Source organism: Aphis gossypii, chromosome 3, assembly GCF_020184175.1.
Source record: "Aphis gossypii isolate Hap1 chromosome 3, ASM2018417v2, whole genome shotgun sequence".
Taxonomy (NCBI): domain Eukaryota; kingdom Metazoa; phylum Arthropoda; class Insecta; order Hemiptera; family Aphididae; genus Aphis; species Aphis gossypii.
In genome coordinates, this window is record NC_065532.1 from 13565500 (window position 1) to 13586762 (window position 21263).

A 21263-nucleotide genomic window follows, 5' to 3' on the forward strand; every position below is an offset into this window, starting at 1 on the left:
ATCTGAGTTTTTTATATTACTGTGGAGTACTCGTTGTTTTTAAAAACAATACCTATTATGTTACTCGCTGTAGCATTAACAATATTATTGTCAAACAGTCATACGTGACAACACACATAAACGATTAAAACGTATTGACGATTTTGGTTTTCGAGATAATATAATATTCCATAATACCCTTATACGCGAAAGAAAAATACAGAAAAACCACAAAGATTATAATATAAGTTAATTCATATTTGGCCAATGATAAAGCGACGACGACTGCGTCTGACTGATATAATTTATTATAATACGAGTTATCCGCGATGTGCCAAGACGCGGTGTCTCGAATAAAAACGAATTTATATTACCCTTTAAAAAGAAGACCTCGGCGCCGACCACCAGGCGAATACGTACGCGTCACTCGCCTTCGCGCATAAAGCTCCAATAGCTCCGCGACGCGTGCAATTATACGCGCGCGCACGTTCACGTTCTTCGTTTTAAAACTTTTCGAGTGGTTCGCACAGTGCCGTCCGCTATCCGTGATACTCCGCGTACATACTCCAGATTTGTTGGATTTTTTTTTTTTAAAAAAAACCCTCGCGATTTCGTCACGATTTATTTACTATACAGGATCACTCGAAACACTATTCTTGCGTGTCGTGCAATATTATTATACTTCAGATACACGTATTGTATATACGTACATAAGTACTACAATAATATACATTTTGTTATTGCGTTAAACGTATACGCAAAAACAAGTTTTGGGGTACCGTTTATATTATGTCAATTCACGTTTGTAACGTATAAACAAAATATTGTTATAACCATTATGCATAAAATCCTATTGCTGCGACGATACCACATTGCACGGATTATAGTGCATACGTAGTTCATCGTTGATAATGCAATGTAATAATATTATTATCTAAAAAAAGGGTATAGGTATACCCACAAAATACGATCGTTTCAAGAGTGAGTATATATACAAGTTATTTTAAAAATTATGTTTTTTTCTTCTTTCTGTTTTCTGATATTTAAGACGCGTGTGATTTTAATGTTTTGTGTTTTTTGTTTTGCTTTTAGTCTTTTCACTTTTAGTTTCTAAATATTTAATGCTTATTATTACAGTCAAACAATATATTTTATTCAGCAACATTCATAATGGTAAGAAAAATACTGGCAATTTAAAAGTTAGAACGCATATTAAGTATTTTTCAATTTATATTTATCAGTCGGAAGATAATATTTCTTAAGTACTAAAAAATCATTGATAAATGTTATGTCTATGTTTATAGTGTGTCATTTAGAATAGATAAAAGTATTCGAATGAGTTTGAAAAAACGTCTACAGTGTTTGAACTGTTTGAAGTGGTGTATAAAAAGTATAATGGTGTCGTTAGATCGAAAAATTAAATAATTATTTAATAATTTACGAGTATTATGGAAATAAAGTTATTTTTTTTAATTGGAATAAATTATTATTATAACCTACCTATACAGATGATAATATATTATAATTATCTTGTAATCAAGATCAATAATAATAAAAATAATCTTTCAGTTGTCAGTTCAATTAACGATCGGTAAAATAAATAACTTTGACCAGAGTTTTGCTTTAAATTATGAAGTGTGTGCTATAACTTACATGTATTGTAGGTAAGCTGTATGTAGGTATATATTTTTATTATAATACAGCAATAACAATAATATTATTAGAATAATTAATATAGAGTGTAATCGTATATTATTGTTTATAATAATACAATATTAAATTAACAATGAAATGATCGGATATGACATTCGGCATTTTCTGATTTAGATGTATTTATTCGTGTCGAGAAATGAAATGGCAAGAAAAGACAAATACCAAAATTTACAACGTATATAACTTTATTACTTTTTAAATAAATTAAAAATATCATGCCCATAATATATATTATTATATTGTATTGGCAATTAATTCTTACAAGCAAATTTTTTTTTTTTTTTTTGACTGAAGCTATTAAAAGTATTTCTATCCATAAAAATATTATATATCTGCACGTTATTCCGTATAATAATAAAATGTTATGACATTGGACATTGGTAATTATTGTTTTAAATATCAAAAGTTTATTACTTTTTATACTATTATAATATTCAAGTGCCATGCATAATATATATTTATTATTTATATATAATATTATACATAGATCTAAAATATGTTATACATGGAAAATCGTTACAAATATAGTCGTTTCGGTTATATCGTTGCCAACATTTATTAGTCTATAAAAAATATCTTACAAGCATACGAGAGATCATAATAAAACGTTATAATATTTTCTATATCGTTATACTGATTTTTTCGTAAACATTTTTCATAGTTTTTATAAACATAAAGGTAAATATACTAATATATTTTATAATCAAAATTTGATCTGGCATTAACGATAGTCATACTAGTAATAATAAAATAATAATAATAATAATAATAATACAAATAATAATAGTATAATATAATGACTGTATATATTATTCTCATGTGTTTTTAATAACTATTTATCGTACATATATTTTTTTTTATACGCTAGTTAGGTTAACTTAATATGCCTACGTATTTGTTTGACATCATAAATACGTATGCATAAAATAATAGATCAGCGATCGATTGGCAAATTATAACTTTATATAATGGCATAGATATTAAATCACAAACTACTTAATGATAATATAATAATAATAATAATAATAATGATAATTGTACACAAGAAGGACTTAAAACAATACTTATGATCGCATCGAATAGCATAAACGTTTTGATACTCAAAAATTGACTAAACAAAATATATATATATATTTATTAAATAAACAAATGGGTTCTGACAAATTAAGTGTGCGCGGAGGGAGAAGAGGAAGGGTGAACGGTTCGATGTCAATGGAAAATTGTCTAAACGTTTGCAATTGGAGGCGATCCTTTTTGTCCCTTTTGAAAATACCCCGAACACCAAAACGATGAAAATACAATAGTAAAAAAAAAGGAAATATATTGGGCGTTTAAGAAGATGCATGATAAAAAAATCAACATAATATAGAAGAAGAATAAAAGTGAAAAATACTATTATATACCATATAGAGCTTTAGCGTGTCGAGTCGTAAGAAAAGAATAATAATTCCGTTTGATTGAAGGCTTCAAATGTACACGTATAAAACTAAAAATTGGCATCTATTTTGTACAGGCGTCAAAAAAAAAAAAAAAAAAATACAATTTAATTTTTTTGGTTCTCGATGAGAACACACGCGATATACATAATATGTATATTTGACACTAATATGCACATCGCGCATTTTTATACGTATATGGGCCGTGTTATAATTAAAACATGTACATAAACTTATTTTACACGATAATATTACGATATAATATTGATATAATAATAATAAAAAAAAATGACGTTAGAGATAACACGGCTGTCGCTGTCGGAAATGAAACACTCGTCCCAATAAGTACTGTGCACCAACCCACACACATACATACAACCGCCACGTGATTGTACGTTGGCTGATATCCTGGGGAAAATAATAAAGGAAGCATATACATTTAATCTATCAGTCGATGAGTCTATCTGAAAAAGAAAAACAAATTTGCAAATTAGAAAAATTAAACTCGTTTAAAATAGGTATAGACACATATTATAGTATTATAATTTATAATAGAATAGTATAGGAAATGTAAATTTTTTCAGCCATGAGATGATGGGCGTTAACTAGTTAAAAACTGAATTTTTAACTAATATTTTGTTAATTTTCTAATTAACTTGATAACTTAACTAGTAAAAAAAAGAACCATTGTGTAAAAATTTGGCATTTTCCAGTTAATTTGAAAACTATTAATACGCTAAGTTAAAATTTCATCTATACATAATTTTATATTATCTATATGACGTGTTTAACTATGGTTAAAACTAATTAAATATTTCTTGTATAATCACATTATATACGTGTATGCAATGGTTTTGATTATAAATAAACAAATTAATATTTCTTTATTTAATTATTACACATATATGTAATTTCCTAAACCAGTTTTAGTGTCTAATAAGAAAATGTATTTATATTTAGCAAAATATTTAGTTATTATTTAAGACAACTGAAAGTTCTATTAATATCACTGAGTGTGTTACCAAGGTGGTGATAAAATTATAAATATTTAACTTTTTAGTTTTTTTGTAACAAATTTAAGTTGGATATTTTTTTGTTGCAATTATATACAAGGCAACTTATTAAATATGCACAGCTTATTTTTATGTTTTATTGATGGCGTTACGCAATATCATTAAAATTATTAATAAAATATTGATTTTTATGACAATATTAGGGATCGTGTTAATCATGTTAATAGTGATACAGTTTTTTTTTATCTTATTATAATAACTTAAATTGTTTTCATAAAGTCAGGTGACAATGATGATGTATTAAAAACCGAACGAGTTATTTCTTGGTTTATGCTATTTTATATCATTCTAGTCTATTGAATATGGGTATGATATTTATAATATTTTAATCTCAAAAATGGAGTGAGTATGCCTGATTATAGGTAATCACTTTGTATATATACCCATAATTACGTTATAATTTATAATACATATGATATGTAAAAAAAACTATTTAAAATGGATACTTTACTGACCTGTGGTCCCTAACGCGCACGAGTGTCCTCGGCGCGGCCGTGCATCCTTATAATAAATGTGTGCGTATATTATATACAATACGTATGAACGTTTCATTATCACTACACAGCGCATCCTTTTTTGACGCCGTACAGGACCTTGAGCTCGGGGAGTATGACTTTTTTGATGAGACTGTACGTCTTGGACGCGAGCACTTGTCGAGCCGGGTCTTTTTTCAACGTCTTGATGCCCGGCTTGTGCGTCAGAAAAGCGTTGTCCAGTATGTGGAACTCGTAGTCGAGCACGCACAGCGTGTAACCCTATACACAAATAACGAAAAAAATAAATATACCGTGGCAACAATTATCATTATCATTATCATAATTATCACGAATATTACCCTCCCCTTCCCCACATAAACCGACAATACATAAAAAGGAAAGCTCTATTACGGCGCGTATTACTCGGACAGCAGCCGGGACATTACGATCCCGAGGGCATTATAATCATGCAGTAAATTATTGCTCGATATATCTATAGTATACGTACACGAGTATTACATATTTTTATGACGTTGAATTAGCATACATTATATTATTATTGAGGGACGATGATCGATTATTGTTATTATTTTATCGTAGACGTCCATCGGGAATCCGTAAATATATTATGTAACTCTATTATGCATAGTAGTGTATGCATGATATGTTTAAACTTTAAGTATACACAGATACTTGAAAAATGGCGAAAGTTTTATATAAAAATTTTCATATTTTAACTAAAAAGAAATGGAAATAGAATCAATAACAAATTATAGATTTAGATTTGTGCAAGACATTCGAAAAATTTGATTATCTCATAGTCACAAATATAAGTAAGTATTAATCAAACTTCAAGCTCAATATTTGTATGAATTTTATTTTTTAATGATCATAAAATATGCAACCATCTAAAGGTATAATATAACTTATACTAACGTTTACTTGAAAATGAAAAAACAAATTAACTTTCGTATAAATGCACTACAATACGATGACATATTATTTAATCAGAATTATTACAAGTCAAATATAGATGGATGTGCATTGGCATATACAAATTCGAACCCTACTATCTTCCTACATAAATTACAATTATTATTATTGATCATAACGACGGTTGTGTGTACACATACCTGAGTCATTTTGTCCATTTTACCCTCCCAGCTCAGTCTCTCGTCGTACAACGGGTCGTTGTGTGTGCCAATGAATATCGGCTCCCAATGCAAATGGTACCCGGTTCGTTTGCCAGTGTGAAACACGCTGACGCCGGGTTTGGGCTTGGCGCTAGCCCATTCCTTGAACTTGGGTACCGTGTGACAGTCGGGGCACACTTTTTTGTGGAAAGTGATGGCCGAACCGTTTTTAAGCATCGATACCTGTTGTAGACAAAAAAAAACCAATCAATCAAACATCGCAAAGTCTTGTGGGTAAAAAATAAAATCAATGCAATATATTTTTTGGAGTGTATAGTATCTTAAAATATTATCATATTATTATTATTATTATGCTTGTGTCAGATGAACGAGAAACCAGCAGACGATGCAGACGCGAAGACCAAAACTCCGCAAAGACTGATTGAAAGTTTATAATATCGTGCAACTTTTGTATAAACATAGAAGAACGAAATAAGTGTGTCGGATAAATCCCCAGCATTGAAAATGTTTTTATAGCTTTATAATTTGAAAAATTGCCCCTGCCCCATTTTAATAACTTATGTATCCGGCACTGATACGAGTTCAGTATAAAATATAAATCTGTTATGTTCAGTTTTTAATCACGTCTTGTATCCGGCACCGAAGATACGGTCATAATTTAGACACCGTGGCGATACAGTCGTGTTCTGGTGTTCTCGCGATGAAGTTCATAAATTATAATGCACAATGTTCGTTGTACTTTTATATAGGTACACTATTATTATATACGTATTGTCTTAGTATTGTTTCTGAATTATGTACACTAAAGACACTAAGGTTTAGAAAAATGATAAAAACGATGTAATATTGGATCTTATATTTGCTCAGATAATTTTCAAGTCATAAAATGTTGATAATATATTAATATAAAATATACTCCGGATTTCCAATTATCATCATAGTCTCCATATTTTCCAAACCCATTATCGCATAGATCTACTATCCTCGACGAAACGAGTTAAACAACTCAGAAACTATTCGTTCGATTAGTGTATTTCGAGTATTTCGAGTATTCGTTTATCGCGTTTCTATTTAGATACATCAAAACGATCGTAAAATATTCATCTGATCAACAATTATTATTTATCTAAAAATAGTGATATTCGTATGAAAAAAGAAATTGGTTCCTATCGTGATCGTCGAATTTTATTAAAACATTCTCTTCTGGTTATTTTCTCGTCAAATTAATTCCCATCACACGCACATCGGAATTATAATGTAATAATGTAATCTTGATAAAAGGCGAACACCATGAACTATTATTTCATTAACAATATTATTTTAATAGTACGTCCACCCGGACGAGCGATGTCACGGATTAATGCCGAACACCGCCGCTCGGGCCGCCCCGTCGCCGTTATTGCGGCTCGGCTTTTGTTTCTTTCTATCCGCGTCGACACGTCTCTCTTCACTTCTCGCCGTACCATTAATATTATTATAATAACGGTAATGGTGATGAGTGGGTCGGGCCGGGGGGTGGGGGAAACAAACTTTTATAATACTATTGCCGGGGGGGTTCGCTAACCACCAGCCACCTACCCCCACCCCGTCTACCCGACCAGTGGCGTATTAAAAAAAGAGTTTTATAAGGATTATTACGCCCGAGAATTTCGCCGTATTGCAGTGGTATAGAGTCATTTGCGGCATTCGCGTTTTTGTTTTGCGTATATATATACGAGAAGGTCGCGGTACTCGCGATAACAGTTTTAATTATTATTATTATAAAATAATATTATATTAAGCTAAACGCCACAGTGATTATTATCATTGCGCGTTTGCTCTGTTGTAAATAGTCCGAACTAGTTATTTTTCTTTATTTTCCACGCGCGGCTTTATAAAGAACTATAGAGACACAAACGGGTTCCCTACACTCGTGACCGTCGGCTGCACAGCTCATATAATATTTATGACTACGGCGGATTCGGGCAAACGGATCATTTTTATAACGCAACACACTTATAGGCGCACAACGACATTCATAAATAAATCATATGCGTTTCAGATATTATTTTCATTTTATACGAGTTCGACCGCTTGTTATAATATATAATATAATAATTGCCATCGTCGTCTCATTATTATGGGCTACGTAATTTACGACGGAATCAATTACGCTCCGGAAACGCGTATTTTCCGTGTATTAAGCGGTAAATATTCTATCCCGAAGAGGAATCCATTACGACGATATAACGTAGTTAATAGAAAGGTATTATCCTGCACTACTATGTCTGTCTGTAGACCAGAAAACGAGAGAAAAAAAATAAAACGGCTAATAAATAATAGGACGCGATAGACGTCAAGATAATCGTTTTGAATGTCGAAAGATGATTTTAATTTCCGTTATGCGAGTCACTTACTTAATATATGATATATTTATAATAGTACCTATGTACGAAAAACACGATATTATAATATAGATTTATACGCATATAGTCACGCGGCAGCAGAGTGTCTATATCGATCGAAACGTCCACTGGAAGTGTAGGGTGGGGGGATGTAAATAAGATAAAATACAAAAAAATACTGTATGATTACTTTAATGATATTACGACGCGATGATATTTATATTATAATTACCCACACGCGTTTGCTAACCATAATATTGTATATTATTATCAACCTTGGAATGTGTTTCACAGACGGCGGCGTTTTTGTCAATTATTTAGGTGTAGATACGCTAAACAGCCCTGAACCCATTATAAATGGTGTTATTAAATTATTATTTAAATAGTATATTATATTTTAGTATTGTTAAGTTTTTTTTTTGTGGGACAACCGTTTCGCACCTAGATTTAAAAAATACAAACGATCATGATTCATGACATTATATAAATGTATATACGTACAATACATTCGCATAATGCGATATGGCTCATGCGCCTACTCGTCGACGATCAAAAGGAAGAAGAAAAACATATATTTTAGTAAAATGTTTTCCTAGGACGAGTATAATTTCATATCGGTTCCGAAATGTTTTGAACTGAATCGGTTCCCATCAGCCAGCGTTATCATTCTAACATTTCATAGTTTTATTAAAATAAAATTTGTTCGAGTATGAGATAATTGCGATGCGAAAAACGTATTAGTTATTCGGTTTTGTAAATATTGTATGATAAAACATTTTCAAACAGGTTATTTTTGTCTACTTGAAATTAGATAATACAAATGATGACAAGTAAATTATACACTCGTCATCTGGCTCTTACAGGTCATCGTCGTCGTCCCTCCAACCGGACCCGCGACGAATCTCAAGGCAACCGATTCCAGAGAACATTCGCTATGGTATCGTACTAATATATTATAATAATAATATAATATACATTTTTTATCGCATATACATACACTATATACTATATATACACAGTACATTATATTTGTGTAATTTTATAGACCAAGTTAGACAATAGTTATAACAAACAAATATACATTACATTTGACTCGACGACAAAAGTTTAATTAAATCACAAAATCAAACAAACAATTTGGACAGTTTCATAAAAAATTATTATTTTTTGATTAGAAAATGCCTCAGCGTCGTTGGGGTTCGCAGCAACGCGGAGCAGGACAACGACAAGGTGCAGTTTTTCATTCGTATTTATCTCTCAACAGCGTCGGCGAGTGGAAAACTAAATGGTCAGCGTATACAAACGACTGAAGCGAACCGACAGATTTATTGCGAAGTATAAATACGTTTTTTTTTTTACGGGTATTTCAAAACGTCTATGGTAGCAGACGGCGGCGGATACCTGCATCGTCGAGGCGCTCGCCCGAAATGGTACAATAATAATAATAATATATTATAGCATCCTTTTCTTTATTTTTCGCTCTTACATTCTATTGTGTACCCGCAGAGCTACAACCTTGCGGTTCGTCAATGGAACCATAATTCAAACGTATTTGTTTATAAAATTCCTATTGTTCGGCGGCGGATGAGTGTATTCGGTACCTACTGCAGTAATACACATTATATTATTATTACAATACACATGCATAATATTATAATATACCTATGTACTATTATAATATTATTATTACGTTGATTTACCCGCGGCTGAGATAATATATCCGCATGCGGACGGCGATGACATGATAACGATCGGATTATGCACTACTATGTTTACTTTAATTATATAGGGTAGTTTGTCGAACACGTTCACCAACATTTTATTTTTTTTAACTATTCAAATTTTGATTACTACTTGGATTTTTTCGGTTCATATAAGATCTATTAAGCTCAGAACCATTCATTTGGATATAGATTGATGTATACATAACAAAAACCTCATCTGCTAAACAATTTACAGTAAAAAAAGGATTGTTATATCGTTGAAAAAAGTTGTAGTATCTCTCCCATTGGACACCGTGATTAAAAAATTTAAGTACTTGATAATCAGGTCTTTAAGTAGGTACCAACACTTAGAAATTTCGCAAATTAGAATTCAAACAAATTAGTGATAAAAAGATACAATAATGTGAAATGAGTGAACGAGCTTGGTAAATTACCACCCTGTATAGGTAGGTACATATAATAATATAATTCAGCCGCCACCGTCTTCATACCGTTAACGGATTGTTTTAATTTTTTTTTTTTTTTGTATAAAAACATATTTCCTGTAGTAGTTGGCCGCCGCCAATAGACGAACCGTGAAATATACATTATAATATACGCGTAGAAGGTGTATTATTATATTATATAGGCATTGTTCGTCGTTGGGTTTCGTTTCTTTGAACTTGAACTTTAGATTCGAATCGAAGACGAAATTATCGACGTCGTCGTCGTCATCGTCGTCCTCGTCGCGGTCGGTCGCGTTTCACCATCGTGGAGGAGGAGGCCTTGATATTATATACTAACAATATATATATATATATATATATATACATACAAATCAAATATATTATGTACTATAGGTGCTATGTCTACGTTTGGTTTTGCCGGAAAATCGTAAAATAAATGCTCCCGCCTCTGCTCCAGCGACTTTTAATAATACACCTATCCAACAAACAGAAATTACCCCGCCGGCCGTTGCAGCTGGTTGTATGTTGGGTAGTAAAACCGAAATTAGTTTTTCCCGCCGTTAAGGTATTTTTTTTTTCTAGTTAATTATTAGGTTCTTGCTCAAGTTTTATGACCGACCTCTGGATTTTATTAATATACACAGCGGCATTTTTCAAATAATAATAACAATAAAAAAATAATCGTGCATTGTTTACAAAATTGTATATTTTACCGAGACGGAACTTTTCGCGCAAAGAAAACGCTCGATATTTGCAATACAAAGAGTTTTTACGAGTATACAAATTTTAGAAAAAAACTATCAAGAATTAAAACCAAGTAATTAAGTTGCCAATATTAATATTAAATAGTAAATACATATATAAATATGTAGTGTTATAATGTTCGAATTAGTCCAAACGATGCAATGATCTAAAATCGTTCTCTATAAAAAATATAATGTAATTTCCGGAATAACGCTGTTTCTTTTTCAAGCATAGTTGGCTTATTAAACATTTTATCGACATTATATTTTAAAAGTAATCTATCCGTTTCGACTTGTCAAACTGACTACTTCTCTTGAATATTTCGTTGAAAACATTCTACTCATCGTGAGCGTTTTATGAGTAGGTAGGTACATTTAACATCGAACGCCCTTAAAAACCATCAGTGCTGCTGTTGTAAGTCTTAAATAATATTTCGTCTGTATCGAATGTCGTTGCGCCAAAAAGCTATATCAGCGAAACACCAAAGACTCGGATATAAATTATTATAATGCAGTGTGCGCGGTTTGTGTGCAAATTCACATGGAACACCGAAGGCATAATTTAATATTATACGTGTTTATAGATATGCTGCACCAAGTTTTACTGCCAATCCGGTGCATTGCGCTTTGTAAAACGGTCGGGCAATATAGCTATGCAATAATAATATACAGCATATAAATTACAATAATATATTGTACGAGCCAAAACCCGGGCCGTTTTGCGCTTTGTATATTACAGCAATTACGTGACATAATAGTAATAATAATAATAACAATAAGTAATAATTGTGATACTGTATGAATACTGTAGGACGTTTTAAACAGTTGATATTTTATAATTTTGGTTTGATTTCGATAAAATTCGATTGGGATTATTTGTATATTTCTTTTTCGGATGAATGTATGTTAATCATCAATCGAGCTAAACGATGTTTGATAGCAGTAATAAATTAATATTTGTGATCATCGTTACTGCATCAATCGTTTTCAAGGTATGTAAATTAATAATATAACTAATGTTTGTAATTATTGTTGAGAAAGTAGAAAGATGACTCGAGGTATGTTTTAGTGACTATTGGTGAAATTAAAATTTCAATTTTCTAATTTAATCAAAACTATACATCATTATCATTGCCAATATTAAATATATTTTTTTAATTAGCATAAAAAAGAATACTTTCAATTAATTATTTGATTTTATAGTTAACTACATGTTGACATTTACCATTTACTATGTGTGTATTATATTATACTTTATGCTTAGGAATATAGTAACTATATTATTATTAAGATAGTTAATAACGTTCAGCACGATTATCAAATACCTTTTTTTCGGGTATTGTTTTAACTTTAGGCCTGTGAGCTTATCAAAATAATAATGTGTTTTAAGATTTTGGTTTTAACTACGTATAACGCATCACGCACGTTTAGGTATATCGAATGATATGCCTGTTTTGTTACCGTGGGTACAAATATAAAACGCATTAAAGTGCATACCACAGTCGTATTTTTTTGTATTTGTTTTATCGTTAAGGGAAAAATCATTAATTTTTGTGTAATAGTCTGATATTTATTAAACGCAGTAATATTATTTTATTTATTTGATAGCGTATGACCAGAAATAAATATTATATGTTATTATACTTTTATTGAATATAAAATAACAAGTTTTGATCGGTAGGGGACTTGAATGCTATAAAAAATTTTTAAAGTGAAAAGTATGAATTAAAATTTTTTTTCGAACTTCTATATTTTTACTTTTAAAATTATTATAGTGAGTTTATTTTAAGTTTGGATTTTAAAATGTTAACATAAATAATTTAATTTTCCACTTTTAAAATCTATGATAGATACGTTGAATCATAAAATAATTATAGACTTCGATGTGTACCTATAATATCATAAATATTGTCAATCATGAATTCATAACACGGCAACATGATAAAAATCTCAAATCAATACTTTTATTTTTTATTTGCTAACTTTTAATTCTGTATATTATTATTATATAGCAATACTATCGATACCAACTATGTGTTTAAACAATAAAATGTATAATAAAAACCTTTAAATCAGGAAACATATTTAAGCACTTAGAATTAAAAAGTCTGAATATGCATAAATATGCGCTACAGTTTTTAATATTGCATTGGTAAGTATAGGTAGACTTGAAATTAATTTGCATTCGCCTATAGCAATAAATTTAATTAGTAAAAAACTACACGATAATTAAACGAAATTTTTACTTATTTATAACCTACGTTTTTTGGAAAAGCCTCGAATCAATATTTTCCTCAGTTCGAGATGATAATTATTATTGTATAGGTATATTATACTGTTGTCCGTAAACTCGGTAGGACACGCGATTAGACGATGATTATGGCTTTTCGAGCAGGCTAAATTGAAATGTCATTCAACGTAATATTATAAATATAATATACATTACAAACATCTAAATACATATACAACTATTTCGTCACTTCAATTTTTATTATTAAAAAAGAAGCGTTTAAAATTGAAGTGCGACCGCAACTATAGTTTGTACTTTGCGATATTTAATGTGCTCACAGTGTAGTTATGTACACAGACGCGGCATGAACACTTGAATAATAAAGATCTTCTGTGCGTTATTTTTAATTTACACGAATCTAACTCTCGCAAAAGCAAGTATAGGTGTGCAATGTTTATTATTATACCTTGGCAGCTATTCGGAATCTTAACTCAAACGTACGAATTTCAAAACAAAACGTTTTAATTTTCAGACAAACCGTGTGATATATTGATTAATCATCGTTGCGGACGTTCTATAGGTACACTATTTTTGCCGACCTCGTGTGACTAGCTGATTAGCTGATCAGCGATCGGTAGCCAGTGATTACAACGTTACAACGTTTATAACGTTGTATGTATTCAACGCTTAACACGGCCGCAGACCAGAGATTATATTATTATACTGAATATTGAAATTTAAAATAATAATAACATGTCGTTAAACAACGTCGTCTGCAAGACGGCGAATTACATTTGAAATCGAATCGTAGTGCTGAAATTTTGCTTTCACCCAATAATTGTTACTCGTGATGTAACTGTAATAATGCACGACAATTCTGAATATTATGCGATAATTGGTAAGTAGAAATTATTAAGGTTACCTATTTCGTTTGTGTAAATGCACAATGCACACGATGGCTGTGGCAATTTTAAATATCTCAAAAACGCATTGTATACGTAATAATAATATTGTCGCCTTGAGATTTTAATTAAACTCCTAAATACATGTTATTTATCATAAAAATCGGGCGACTTGAATTGTTTGATTACACTATAATTTGTTTTTTTTTTTGCTACCGTCGCTGTTTGTTGCTCTATACCATTTCTACCACCAAAGTACTATATTTACATTATAAAATTATTTTTCTCGTCGGTGCCAGTACACTATATTATAATATTATAACGGAGCGTATTTTTATTGTTCGACACATGACGCGCAAAGAAAAAGTTAAGTTATTTTAACGAGATTTTTATTGAATAGCAGAAAACTTATACTTTTTAGCTCTTTCGACGATTTAAAAACTCGTTTAAACCGTAAGCTGTTGCGGGCAAAGAAAAATAATAAATTCTCACGTTATAATACATATAATTGTATACGGTCTTAAACGATTTTCAGATGAACACAATAATAATATGTCACGCGTAAGTATGAATAGACGGCGGTCACAATAATCGTCGGTACAACATAATAATATCGTCGTACTCGGCGGCGGCAGTGACTCGTCGTCGAGTACGACATTGACACACGCAACGGCGAAGCAATGACGCGGTAACATTTGCTGACTATATATTCGGGACGATATTACGATACAACAATATATATAAACAATGTTTATATAAACATATATATAGGCGGGTTTTACTCACCAGTTCTTTCTTGTCGGCCGGCAATTTCATGTGGGACGCCAGCTCGAATATCGGTAACGGGAACACCATTGGTTTGGGGCGCCGGAGCGGCGGGTCCTGCCTCCGGACCAGGTCCATGAACCCATCGATGACGCCCGGACTGGGGTACAGCTCGATGTCGGACGGCAGCACGTAGTGCGTGGTGGCCGATTCGCGGGCCACGTTCCGGCCCACGTTCACCGGGTACAGCAGCTTCTTCTGGGTCTTGTACGCGGCCGTCGCGTTCGTCCACGGCGGCGGTGCCGAACAGTTGGCCACCAGCGCGTCGATGTCGTGGTCCGCGTGCGGCACCGACTTGGGCACGTGTCCCGACCCGAAGTACATGTGGAACGTGACGAACTCGGCCACCAGCGGCGAACCGCACTGCCGCAAGTACCGGATCGAGGACAGCGTGGGCACGAAGTCGTTGCCCGGCGTGTACAGCGCCACCGATATCGGTCCTCGCCACCTGCGTGCAGATTATAGGGGATGTAGTGATTCCGAGTGCGTTATAGTTTGTATATTCGCGAGTTTATTTTTCCAATACGGTTTTATTATAAGTGCGTCTATCTGTTACGCGGAAGTTAAAAAACGCAGAGATGGACGATGTGTTATTTCCTAATATCGATCGCTGGAAAATTCGTGGTATCTACCTATATTTAGCGTAATTCGAGTTAGGATTCGATATTGTTAAAATTCACGTTTCTTGCGGTACGAATAAAATTACAAATTTTGCGATTTATTTCTAAAACATTTTACTAATGCCGTTTTGATTCTAATTTTTTGTGGTGAATTCAGAAACGTGTTTAGAAATGTCTATATAGTAAAGAATGTCGTCTTGTTAAAGCCACTCGAATTTCAGTGATTTTCAGGAAAGCAAAAGATGCGAATAGTTGGTCTCTAGGAGTTAATTATTTCTTGTTATATATATTGTATTTACCTGTCCAACAGAGGTTCTAGGTTGTCGAGGAACGTGAAGTCGGCGTGTGTTGTGTACGTGATGGACTCGTCGCACCGGAACCACCGACGGGCCGGAACGTAATTGTACAGCACCCAATAATCGCCTCGCTGAGCGATCCGCCGGTGATTGGATTTGTCCTGGCAGCCGAGCAGCTCGCGAAGCGGCCTGACCTGTTGTTGTACGGCCAAGTTGCCCACCGCCATGGCCACTTGGGCCACGAACGACGTGCCGGCGGTGGTCGTGGCCGACGTGGTGGTCGTGGTCGTAGTGGTCGACGTCTGCTGTTGGGTGGGCGCGTCTTTTTTCTCGGGCGTCCACGATTCCGCCGGTCCGGCCACTGCCGATCCGCCGTTACCCGAAGCGGCCGAAGTGTCGACGGCGTCCAACGATTCGGCCGCCGGCACCACTGACTTGGGTTTGATGCGCATTACATGGCCGTCATCTCGCAACGTAGTCCCTGTAAACGACGATAATTTTTATATCAATATGTAGATATTGCAGGTACCTATAAAAAGCACGAGAATAGTCCGACTGAGAAAAAATTCAAATCGATGTCATTAAAATTTTACCCACCCGTTGGAAATTATTATCTACCTGATGGTAGCGCGACATTTGTCTTGGCACCAAAAATATGCCTAGTTTTAGTACCGGAGAGTTAAAAAAATATTTTTTTGAAATTATTATATAGGTAATGATATATTTTGTAGCAGGTCCCATGTACGTGCGGTTACATAATAAAATAACAATATTTGATTGAAAATCCGAAACTTGTTTAACGGCTGATAATATAATGTTATTAGTTAATGGTTGGTTATTATTAGTATTATCGATTTTCCTTTTTTTTCTCGTGAGTAACTATGGGTATACAGTATATTCTTTAATAACGATAAGTACGGTTTACAATAATGCGTTTGATAAAGCTCGAGTATACTTTTTATAGATTCGGGTCACGGAGCGGTCCGTAGATTATTATGTCGCGTCTTTGGTTTTATTTGGGTTCCCTAGTTATTATTAATGAGCAACTTAATCAGTAATTGGACGCGCTGGCGTGGCGAACGAACGGCCTGAATTGTTATCTCCGAAAATCGTTTGAACGGCCGCTCGCCGGTAAACTTTTTTCCTCCCTTCTAATACCACCACCAAGAAATCGCGACAAAAACACAACGGATGTAGTCGACGACAACGGTGCAAGATTTACGATCGAATGTATATAAACATCAAAACGTTTTTCACAAGGTCGCGATTATTGTGTAGTAACTATATTATATAGTATAGTGTCGAGTATACATATATACGTGATGGCGCCTATATAATGAATAATAATCGTCGGGGGGCGGGGGGGCAACGCGCGCGGCAGAAGGTTATGTGGTTTTTCGACACAAGGGAAATCGGTGAATCAGGGCACGCGTCACAATCGAATTCCTTCGCGCACAGTTTTCGTTTTAATTATATGCGTCGCTCGTTACATCGTATATTGTGCGATTTCATCGTTGTGGCGGCCGACAAGTCTGCGTTGTAATTACAAACCGTATTATTGTATTGTAGAGTAGTGCCTAATCGGTCGTCCGAGTGTGGATCTCTCGCGGGAAAGTTGTGCCGCAAAACGCGAAACCGCCGAGAGTAGACGCTAACAATCGTATCGTCAGCGACAACGACGTAATTTTTTGATTTGTCTTAGAACAGAGTCGGTCTAACGAACGCGCGTGATTACGGAGCCACGTAATAATATTATAATATATAGGTAAATGCAATAGCTCCTCGAAATACGCCGCCAACACGCATGATGTGACCAAAGATAATTATACAAAATTACAATATATTATGTTATAATAGCGACACGAATTTTCAATGCCGAACACAATCATGTCCGTACACGTTACACGCCGTGTATTAAACGTAATTAAACACTATCGCTATATAATACATGATAATATTATACGTAATAAAATATAGTACCCAAGTATGATTTGGACGATTACACGGCCGAGATAACACACGAATATCATTTTTGTGCCGTGTTTTGCCGGTTGTTGTGAGAGGGGTTTTGCGGGGAGGGTCTGTGGGAAATCGCCCTCGACGACGACGACTGCCGCGTGACAAGTCGCATTCAGTCACCACTTTTTTTTTTTTTGTTTTGTTTTGGTACTGCGCCTTTAAACGATGATCTCGATTACTTAGCACCGCACACGAACGTCGTCCACGCACGCGGAGCGAAAATGCTGTACGTATTATCACTATTATCGTTATACAACATGTATTACAGTACAAAATAATTTATAGTGGCGTATAATATATATTATTGCGAGCATAATGTACGAGCATTGAACAGTCAGTCAAAACGGCACGAAACGCGTATACGATAGAATATCATGTAGACAAAACTACGAGTTTTTTTATTTATTCGTTTATTTATTATTTTTAATTTGAGGGGGAAATATTTAACCCTGCGGCCAGCGCCCACGAGAAAAACACAATACAATGACGGCGATGGTTTTACTTTGATTAAACGTAAACACATAACCACGCGTACCTCCTATAACTATAATATGCATTGTATATACACCAATAGTGTGCGTAATACGTATAGTTTTAAGTCGCTAAAACGGTGGTGTTTATACATATATTTATACCCGTGGCGAGGCAGCGAACGCGATTCACGAATGTAAATAATAAATCGGTATAAACACCGCGCGTTCATATCGAGCAATGAGCGATGTACATTTTTTTCTTCGGTTTATTGTTGCAGCTTTTTAGAGAGACGAGATTTTTTGGTTTACCTAGCAGATTACGAGACGACAACATTTCGTGATTTTCGTGTTCGATAAGTTAATATATATATGTACATAGCCGGTGGTTTAATCAGGTGAACTGCGCCGTTAGAATCTGGTACGCGTAATTTTACGCTAAAAATAAACTATAGCTACATCGAGGAGCACAAGATGTGTACATGACATATATCTAACACAGTAACGCTAAAATATAATATATATATATATATATATATGTATGTATTTAACTTAAAACTACTATGCCGCCGTCGCTGTGCAATTTAAGAAATAATGATAGACTGCCGTGCAGAAATAGAATCCAATTTACGTTATCGGGGAGCTGCTTCATAGCATAAGTAATTTCTTTTCGAAGATGCAGTTTTTTTTTCTCTTCAATTAGCTAGAATACGGTAAAAATAGCAACTGGCGAGAACAAATTCATATAAAATGTGTATCTTTTTATCGCCTCGCCCATTTAGTAGGTACAGTGATTGTGGATTGCCTTGAAGTTCAATTTTTAATTTGTTTAAACTAGTTATGATTTTTTGTAAACATGTTTTTTATTTATTATATTTTAATGTTGATGAATTATGTGTATTAGTGTTACAAACCAAAATGCTCCAATAATGTATATTTATATATATTTTCGGTGTTAATATATTGTGTATTGTGAAAACTGCACGAACAAAATTAGTTCTGTAAAAACTAAATCGATAGCTATGTATTAGCTCATCGTAGATGAACTACGGATGTGTTAATTTTTTTCATCCATTTTTAACGCGAAGTATAGTGTTGTTTAGAATGTCGAGAGTTTACTGGGACGGACGGTCGAACGCAGTGATGATGTAAGTATACCTACTTCTCTCGGGAATTATTTGGCCACTTGTACGAAATCCTTGAGAAGTTTACTCAATTATTTTTTTCCTTTTGCAGTTAAGCTATTTATATACGTTGTAAAACTTAAAAGTTAAATACCAGCTAGTTCGAATTAAATATGACTTTATACAATATTAATATGATTACAGTGTTGATTGAACAGCACGTATGGTTTCTTTTCAACAAAATCGGTGGTTATTGTAGCAGAACCATAATTCATAAGGACGCGTTATGGTAATTAAATATATGCCGCATTTGATATGTTTAAATTATGTATATTCTCCTTGTGGTCGTGTGTACAGGTTATTTGTTCATTATTACATTTGTTGTTATTGTAAATTTTAATAGGTAATAAATCATTTTTTAAACGAAGAGTTTGATTTTTAATATTAATATTAACCTGACCTACAGCCAAAAAAATAAATTAAATACCTAGGATTACCGCGCTAACGAGATTCTTTACAACATAAACTGGAATCCTAAATGATACGCCTTTGATTTTAATTATTATATGAACGCTTGACCTACAAGTTTGAGTGGAGTATGATCTGCTCCAGATAATTGAATATTGTAAATAGTTTAATACACTTATTATTTATTACATTGATATTACAAAAATGATTTATGAGTAGGTACATGAATTATAACGTGCTTGGTTTTTTTCTTCCAATATGAGTTTATTTATTTAAGGTTTTTTAATTGACAGTTAACTGGTTTTAATACAATCCAATTTTATCGAGACTATTGGAGAAGGTTATATGTACACAAATAGATTTTATATGATACAAATGCATAAGCTCACGTGTCAATGTAATAATATTATATTGCAGTGTCTTAAATGATATAACGGTTTATTGATGAAAAAAAAACAGAAATTTATGTTAATATAGCGACAGGTTTTCAATGGATAAACTTTGTAAGTGAACATTCTAATAAGCGTATGTTATACACATACTATATTATAATCAATCAGAATTATATGATCTAAATCGAGGTATTCAAGTGTGTCTAATGTCTATTACCATATGACGGTTAATGGTTATCTATCACAGTGTACTTAAATATAGTTTGTATTATTTCTCTATAACTTATATATTATTTTAATGCATATCGTCGTTTTGGTTTTCTCGAAAAGTGATGTCATCCGTTTTCGAGACCTTGTATAAAATTATACTTCCTATTCAGAATCGAATCATTCGACTTTGCACATCAATCTTTGAAAAACAAAATATCTTATCTCCGGCCGTCGCCTTGGCGGGTGAATGCGTCTGTACAGTGCGCACCGAGAAGCGCGCGCTCGCCATCCTATAATAGCTGTAACGTGTTTTTTTCTCGAAGGCCGACCTCTGGCCAGTAGCAAATTTTATTAGCACGAGGTAATTCGAAAATAAACGCAATTAAAAAACAAACACCGTCCGCCGTTTCAGATATTTTCCCCTCGCGTTGCTCGTATTACGACAACGGCACAGCACGTATAATACGACGATGGTCGTCCGTCCGTCCGTCGCGTTTTCGTCATTGTGCGTATTCGCGCGAAGATACGGCGTTTAACCCCCGTCGTGCTGGGTCGGCCTACTCGAACAAAGAATTATTT

At 33.5% G+C, this 21263-nt stretch overlaps 1 protein-coding gene across 4 annotated transcripts in view; it reads right to left on the reverse strand.

Annotated features, from left to right (window-relative positions):
* Nucleotides 1–1716: 1716 nt before the first annotated feature.
* Nucleotides 1717–21263, reverse strand: part of LOC114130291 (beta-1,4-glucuronyltransferase 1) — a 67743-nt gene continuing 48196 nt past the window's right edge. For 3 of the 4 annotated variants that reach the window (XM_050202558.1, XM_050202561.1, XM_050202559.1), the window contains 5 exons: nucleotides 16005–16482; nucleotides 15047–15533; nucleotides 5811–6053; nucleotides 4657–4956; nucleotides 1717–3592 (listed from right to left, as the gene is read on the reverse strand). In XM_050202558.1, coding sequence (XP_050058515.1) covers nucleotides 4759–4956; nucleotides 5811–6053; nucleotides 15047–15533; nucleotides 16005–16482 — 1406 coding nt within the window. In that variant the 3' untranslated portion in view covers nucleotides 1717–3592; nucleotides 4657–4758. The remainder of the gene's footprint in view (nucleotides 3593–4656; nucleotides 4957–5810; nucleotides 6054–15046; nucleotides 15534–16004; nucleotides 16483–21263) is intronic. The other variant, XM_050202562.1, reaches the window with a different exon arrangement.